Source organism: Halichondria panicea, chromosome 7, assembly GCF_963675165.1.
Source record: "Halichondria panicea chromosome 7, odHalPani1.1, whole genome shotgun sequence".
In the NCBI taxonomy this organism is placed as follows: domain Eukaryota; kingdom Metazoa; phylum Porifera; class Demospongiae; order Suberitida; family Halichondriidae; genus Halichondria; species Halichondria panicea.
This window is the reverse complement of record NC_087383.1, coordinates 3,716,000-3,724,141: the sequence shown is the minus strand read 5'-3', so window position 1 is coordinate 3,724,141 and position 8,142 is coordinate 3,716,000. Positions and strand designations below refer to the sequence as shown.

The 8,142-nt window shown below is 39.0% G+C and overlaps 1 protein-coding gene across 1 annotated transcript; it reads left to right on the top strand.

Annotated features, from left to right (window-relative positions):
• The first annotated feature begins 1,574 nt into the window (after positions 1 to 1,574).
• Positions 1,575 to 3,474, top strand: LOC135339091 (peroxisomal N(1)-acetyl-spermine/spermidine oxidase-like). Its single transcript, XM_064535211.1, has one exon. The coding sequence runs from the start codon at positions 1,745 to 1,747 to the stop codon at positions 3,257 to 3,259; it is 1,515 nt and encodes a 504-aa protein (XP_064391281.1). The 5' UTR covers positions 1,575 to 1,744; the 3' UTR covers positions 3,260 to 3,474.
• Positions 3,475 to 8,142: the final 4,668 nt, after the last annotated feature.

Below are 8,142 nucleotides of genomic sequence, written 5' to 3'. Positions count from 1 at the left end.
GATATATTTAGAAATGCATTTGTTAGTGTATCCATAACAACTGGCAAGGATTTAATGAAGGTAACAAATTTTGCTGAAGGAGTAAAACTGTAGACCAAAATATTGCAACTAGAAAGCTTACTCCAATGCAAGGGATGATCTTTCTGGAGCTGTTCCACTGTTTCTTCCCTCTGATGATTTGTAGCTGTATATAGCACGCTCTGGCAGGTGGTTATCAGTACAGAAAAACCAGCGGAGAATGCACCAAAAGACTTAATCACCAACTTGGCAAAGAAACGTCTATGCAAAATCTGAGCGCGTCTGCATGGTGAAGCTGTTGCCATAATATATAATAGTTGCAACAATCTTGTCCACACAAAGCACCAATGTAAGGAACTGTACAGCACTGTTAGAGGATTGTTGCTGAGTTTGCTCTTGATCAGGGCTGTGAAGACACTGAGATTCCAGAATAGACTTGATGGAGTATTACTGCAAAGTTGAGGACAATGCCAATAGCTATGAGTGGTTGCCAATAAGAAACTCTTGAGTGGCATTGTCATAGTCACTGTATATAATTATTATAGTCCAGAGACTCCATTTTTCTGAGCCTACGATCGATACGTATACGTATCTGAATTGTGATCTATTGCATTCTTGTTATTCACAATCAAGTAGGTTCGTTTACCCCTATTTGGCTGTAGCACATACATGCAACAGTCTCTTGGTTTACAGCTTGTGTTGATCTTTGCACATTATGTGAGCGTGAGTGTGTTCATTACAAGACTAATAACATGCACATGCATGCTTATAAATTATACTCAAAATAGTAATTGTTAATTGAGAATTGAGACATCACTATTATTATATGTACACTAAAGATGCAAAGCGGATTTCCAATGAAGTAGAGAAAAAACATTTGCATTGTTACCCGGGAGAGCACCAAATGCCAAAAAGCATGGGGAAATAAGAAAACGGGAGAGATCAATACATACAATTAACAATCCGTCACAGCATCATTATAAACAGTTTAGATTATGCAATTATCAAGCATGGCCCATTTTACATTGTCAGACAGATTCCACCACTTCAGACGAAATCCGTATGTATAGTAACTGGCTTAATATTGACTTAATTAATGATGTCAATGACATAATTATGGCTCTCCCGGCCCACACTTTGGTGCTTTTCTCTCAGCCAATTCTAGCAACTTTCACATTGCTTGTCAGTGGTGTAAATTTAGATAATATACCTCCCAGCCCCTGAGTGATCGCTAGTGGATAGGAGAGCTAGAAACAGCCTCAGAACGGTCAACCACGAAAATATTCACAATCGCTAAATCATAACGTGGAGTGTTTCAACCGTTTACATGCGCACAGAGAGGCCTGGTCGTTTTAAATCCCTTCCCTTTTCAATCTATGCCCGATTAGGCACATTCCATTTTCTTGGAGCATGACTGCAACCCTAGGCCGAGTTTTCGCTTTTATAACGGTTAGGCAAACAACTAACCGTTATAAAAGCGAAAACTCGGCCTGGGATCGAGGCTAGGCTAGATGCTGCATAAGTACTTGCATGGCTTGAATTACATTGGCTTCCTCTGTCATTCCTGACCTAAAAGCCATAGATAATTATGCTATCTTAATACAAATACAGGCACAGTTCCTATAATAGCCCACTTGCATGCACTAGATCTTAATCTCCAACCATGGCAAGCATTTTATTACTAGTAGACTATATCTAGATTAGTCACAGCTTTATATCTAGTGCAATGTCAGGACAGCTTTATTCCCTACCCAGTGTTGGGCCCTCCAAGAAGGTGGTGATAGTAGGAGGTGGTCTGGCAGGTCTAGCAGCAGCTCACACACTCTCATCTACTCTCAAGAACGTCAACTTAGACATCAAGTTGTTGGAAGCCAAGCCATACCCTGGCGGAAGAGCCAAGTCAGTGCCGATACAAGACGGAAGATACTTCGGTGAACTTGGAGCGTGTTTTTTGTATTACTTTAACAAAGCTACTAATTTTACTGATTTCTTGGAGAGTCGACAATTGGCATCCAACAAGAGTGCTGAATCCCATAATGAAATATTCACTGATACTGGAATTCCAAACATCCATTTTTTGAGCAATGGTGAAGAAATTCAGTTCTCATCAGCCAAACACTATGAAAAGATGTTTGCCGAAGTTGTAGATGAATTGTGCGAATGCTATGACAAGAAAGATTGGAATTATGTGATTCGAAAAGAGTGGCCTAAAACGAACAAGACATATCTCCCGCCTAAAGAGTATTTAGAGGCTCGATACTTTGAAGTTGTTGAAGCCTCTGCTGCAATGCAGCTGCCAACTGGTTGCACTCCTAGGCATATCTACAATCGAATGATTATCTATGAGAGATTCATGAATGGAGCGTACCTTGCCAACCTTGATGCGAGCGCTTATGGAGATTACTTAGACCCTGATTGTGAGTACCTACAACGTGCAAACTATTCCGAGATAGTGTCAGCCATTTCTAAAGAGCTACCACCCGATACTCTTCAGTGCTCCAATGTAGTCAAGGCGATCAACTGGACTGACAAAGCTGCTAATAGTGAGAGTGATATCCCTCCCATTACAGTTCACTGTGAAAATGGCCAGGTTTATGATGCTCACCATGTGATAGTAACCACATCATTAGGAGTGCTGAAATTATGGGCTAGTATCAATGAAACTTTTAGTCCCTCTCTCCCGGCAGACAAACTGGAAGCCATATCAAAACTAGGTATGGGCGAAGGATGCAGTGTTTTTTTCGAGTTCTCGGCTCCTTTGATTGACAAAGAACATCGAGTTATTGAACTATTTTGGCTGGAAGAAGAGTTGCAGTATCTTTCCAAATATCCGTGGGCACAATCACTCGATATAATGATTAGACAAAAAGACTCAAACGTATACCTCACATGGTTTGCTGCTGACAAGGCTAGAGGAATTGAGGCTGCCACAAATCAGGAGAGAATCGAAGGAATCAGCTTGGTACTCGAGAAATTCTTGAAAAAACGAATTTGCCCCACAAGAGTAATCATTGGCGCCTGGACTAGTGACCCTCATGTGCTGGGTGTGTATTCTTATTGTGCTAAAGGTAGTGGTGAAATGGACCGTGTCGCCCTCTCTAAGCCGGTTGATGGTTCAACCTCGATGCAGCTGCTCTTTGCAGGGGAGGCCACACATGTATCAATGTATGGAACAACTAATGGTGCATTCGAATCTGGACTGAGGGAAGCAAAACGATTACTAGAACATTACAGTATATAGAAACAGTTTAATTGATTGTACTTGCATGTGCTTAGAACACCTATAACGCGGAGTGTTTCACGCAAACATTTTCATAAACGAGTACTAATTTTTAGCAATTAAATTTGGTGTAATTAACGCTAAATTAAGTACGCGCTAATAGCTATGAATCCATTAATTAAAAATAAAACTTTCTTTTTTCTCTTGTACTTTTGTATAATGTACTTTTGAGAGTATGCTAAGCAAGCTAGCCCTATTTTCTGACTCCAAACTTTCCATTCAATCTTGTACATCTTTGAAATAATTATTGTGATACGTTTTACGTTTTGTGTTGTGTGTGCTTGCATGCACTTGACAAACCACATTTACAGCTGTTAGAGCTAGGTTTGTTGCTGAGTTTGCTCATGATAAAAGTTGTGAAGACGGTGAGATTCCAGAATAGTGTTGATGGAAGTATTACTGCAAAGTTGAAGACAATGTCAATAATTATATAGCTACGAGTGCATGGTTGCCAATAAGGAAATTACTCTCGAGTGGCAATACCATTGTCGTAGTCACTATTATATAGTCTATAGAGACTCCATTTTTCTGAGCCTGTATGATCTATATAGTTGGATTATGTATACGTATACGTATAATTATGTTCTGAACTGTGATCTATTGCACTCTTGTTATCACAATCAAGTAGGTGTCGTTTACCCCTATTCGGTTATAATTGTAGCACATGCATGCAACAGTACAGTCTCTGTAATTGGTTTACAACTTGTGTTGATCTTAGCACATTTTGTGAGTCTGGTGAAAAGGTTGCTGTAAAATAGCTGCAACAGTCTTGTCCAAACATAGTACCAATAGTAAGGAACTGTAGAGTTGCCATTAGAGGCTTGGTGCCGAGCTTGCTCTTGATTAAGGCTGTGAAGACAGTGAGATTCCAGAATAGAGTTACGTTGATGGGAGTATTACCGCATAGTTGATGATAACCTCATGCAAAAGCTATATGAGTGGTTGCCAGTAAGGAAACTCTTGTGTCGTAGTCATATATATATATAGGAGTCTAGATAATCCATTTTCTTGCATGACGTTAATTATACTGTATTCATGCAGTTTATGCATGTGCATGATTCACTATAATATATAAAATTGTTGCGATTATCAAACAGTTGCTGTCGTTTGCCACTATTTTACATGTACATATTTATAATTATGCTGTTATAAGTCGAAATTGTATGGAATTTTTGTTTTTTAGCACACCGTATAGCGCGAAATTTTCAAGGGGCTTAATTTTCACTGTTTCTGTGAGTTAGCAATCCTTCACGAAAACTGTTTTTTAATAATATAATTTTGTGTGCTAAATTTTCGAGGATTACCCAAACTAAGCATTTTAAAGATAGATTTTATTTTCGAGGATAAGGGTTCAAATGACCACACCCCTATATAGTAGAGAGGTTCAAGATAAAAACCAATTTTCGAGGCACTAAATTTGTTTTTCTGGCCCAGTCAATTCTCAAAAATCTCGAAAATTAACCAGCTGTTATACCGTATAACGGGTAATTTTCATGGGGTAAAAAATTTGTTGAACTCGAAAAACGGTGGTTTTCATGAGTAAAATTTCGTTGCCTGCACTGCATTCCTACGTTCCGGTAAGCCACGCATATGTTAAAATTTTGTGGAGGTCAGCTTGCCCACGAAAATAATGAAGGATTTTACTCCACGAAAATTACCCGCGCTACGGTAGCAGGTTATTTTCGATCGAGGCACTAAAATTAATTTTCAAATAAAGATTCGTAAACTTGATTTTCGGAGATAGTGATTCAAAGGACCACAACTGAACCCTACTGAGAGGTCTTTCAACCGGAAGTAAACCAATCATGTTTTCGAGGCACTAAATGTTCGAGGTTCGAGGTCAATCCTCTCGAAAACCTCGAAAATAACCAATATGGTAACTATACATGCATTAGCTAATTATGTACATGCAATTAGCTATCAGTAACGATGGTTGCCAATATGGCCTGGGAGTGCACTGCACAATGTAGTCATGCTAGTGTAGAGAATCCATTTCTCTTGAGTTAGTTGAATTCCTAATTGCCTTGATATGCATGAATGAATCACGTCCGTTGATGTGCATTCACGTAACTCAATATACATTCTCGCTGTTTTCTACACTGTATAATTATATAGTTATTGTTACTGTATATATATTCAGCGAAAGTGACAAGTTTTTTGTTCTGTCTATTGGTTCTTTGCCTTTTTGTTGCCGGGATTGATTAAATTGTCTAATGGTTGTACCAAACCACCATAGATTGAATAGGGAGAGGGATTGGAAACGGAAGTTATCTCGAATTATATCCGTGTTACGCCGGGGTTTAATTGAGGCTGTGTATCTATAACGTTGGTAAAATCTAGTACATATATACCTTGACTTGTGTGCTAGATTATACTACATTTGTACTAAAACTTGCACTTCCAACTGTCACTTGAGACCATGCACATGCATATGGGACACAGTACACCGATGAGTTGCACAGTTTTAGCTATATTAGAAGCATCTATAGGTACATAAAGATCTCATAGCGTGTTTTGTACCTCTAGCTCTTTTCACAAAAGTCAAAAATGTCTTTTTTTCTTTTCCAACTGATGTTCACCATTAGGGGGCATGAGAATGACATTTTAGTGGGGGGCTCTGAATATCTTGTAGTGATCATAATTCATGAAACATTGTTTCCTGCGTGTTGAGCAACTGTAAACACGGATTGACATCAAAGGCTCTCTGGCGCCATGCTGCAGTAAAATGTCACGTGACGCCACTTCCGTTTCCAATCCCTCTCCCTATTCAATCTATGACCAAACTAACTGATGATAATGAGCTAGTCTATATAATTATAGCCTGACTCCAAAATTCCGGCTCCTGTGATTATACTTTTGGCTTTTTCAGAGTTAATAGTGCAAAGTTTTTCACAAAGCCATGCGCATGCATTACATCAGTTAGATCTACTATATAAAATTAATTGTCAAGTCACTGTAGTAGTTTCCAAGTCCACTCTGTTTGACCTCCTGGTGTACTGTTTCTTCCACTTCATTCTTAGGTTGGTGTTGAAATAGAGAAGTGTGATTGGATAGGACACTCCGTGTACAAAGCTGACTAAATTAAATGTCATCCTGCGTATGAAATAGTCCCAGTTTCCAAGGTAATCTTCCACTCCGGCGAGTCTTAACACTTCTGAAAGTGCTACACCCACCAGATAACCAATTAGTCCATTGCATGATATCAGAAAGACCATCAAAATAGGCAATAGCAGAAGCTTCTTGTTCAAGTTACTGTAATTTTGGATTTTTTGCGGGATAGACATCTTCCTGAATAACTGCACTGACCAAACTGATGTTACAATGACTGTGACAGAAGCAGGAAAGAGTGTAGACACGTAAAAGGCTCCTGCGAATATGTTTTCGGTTCCACTTGAAGTCGTTAATGTATTATTCTGTGGGCATGACGACTGGCAAGGATTTGATGATACTGGCAAAACGTTAAGTAGCAGTGTAAACCAGAACATTCCAGTCAGAAAACTTACTCCAATGCAAGGGGTTATCAATCTATAGTTGTTCCATTGTTTCTTTCCTCTTATAATTTGTAGCTGTATCAAGCTCTGACAAGTGATTAGCAGTACAGAAAAAGTAATGAAGAATGTATCACAAGCAATGATAAATGCAGCAGCTAGAATGTTGCATATGCAATATCTGAGCACGTTTGGTGAAGCTGCTGTCGTAGTGATAGCTACTACAATTTTGTCCATACAAAGCATCAATAGCAAAGAACTGTAGAGCACTGTTAGAGGCTTGTTGCTGAGTTTGCTCCTGATTAATGCTGTGAAGACAGTGAGATTCCAAAATAGTGTTGAGGGGAGTATTACTGCAAAGTTAAGGATAATCTCAATAGCTACGAGTGGTTGCCAATATGGAAACTCTTGAGTGGTACTATCATTGTCGTAGTCACTATAGTATTGAGAATCCATTTTCTTGAGTTCTTGTGTATAATAAATTTCAATCTATAATTATGAAAGAGATAAGTGTGACTTTTGCATTCTTGCTATTCTCGGCACTGTATAGTTGTCGTTCACTCCTATTCATCTAGCAGGACTGTTTTGGCTGAAATTACTTTAGCAATTAAATAATCGAGAATTGTACTTTTAAATTTACGATTGACATTATATTAATTGTATGTATTCACTATAGATACTAGTTGGGCGTGGCTCGACCGTCCCTGGCGGGAGGTCGGGTTGCAAACTTATCTGGGAATTGTTCTGCTGCATTATGTAACACTGCTATGAATATTATTCTTTTCAAGTGTGTTAACCGACATGAACCGACATGTTAACCGACATGAACCACTGACACTGTGAACGTGGTTCACATTTTTGAAGCTGTTCCAGTTGCATGAATGAGTCAAAGAAAATCCAGCTCAAAAAAATGTAGATGTCAGCACTCTTAATTAATTTTAGTATAGACTCTAGCTCTAACACAGGAAATGCATGTATTGTGTCATGCATTTTCTTTTCAAAGAAATTTCCTTTGATACATATAAATTCTCAGCTAATTAAGATCACTTACTGCATGCATGTGTCTATTTTCTTGGAAGCATGAAATGTATGGCTGCATGAGTACCTGCATGGCTTGAATTACATTGGCTTCCTCTGTCATTCCTGACCTAAAAGCCATATACAGTACAGTGGTTTAGTGAGTGACACAGTTCTTAAGCTCCAACCAAGCCATTTTTATTACTTACAGCCTTATAGCCTTATAGCCAGTGTAATGTCAGGACAGCTTCATTCCCTACCCAGAGCTGGGCCCTCCAAGAAGGTGGTGATAGTAGGAGGTGGTCTGGCAGGTCTAGCAGCAGCTCACACACTCATCTA

Excerpts from the sequence above, each read along its gene's own strand:
- LOC135339091 (XM_064535211.1), top strand. The coding sequence starts at position 1,745 with ATGTCAGGACAGCTTTATTCCCTACCCAGTGTTGGGCCCTCCAAGAAG.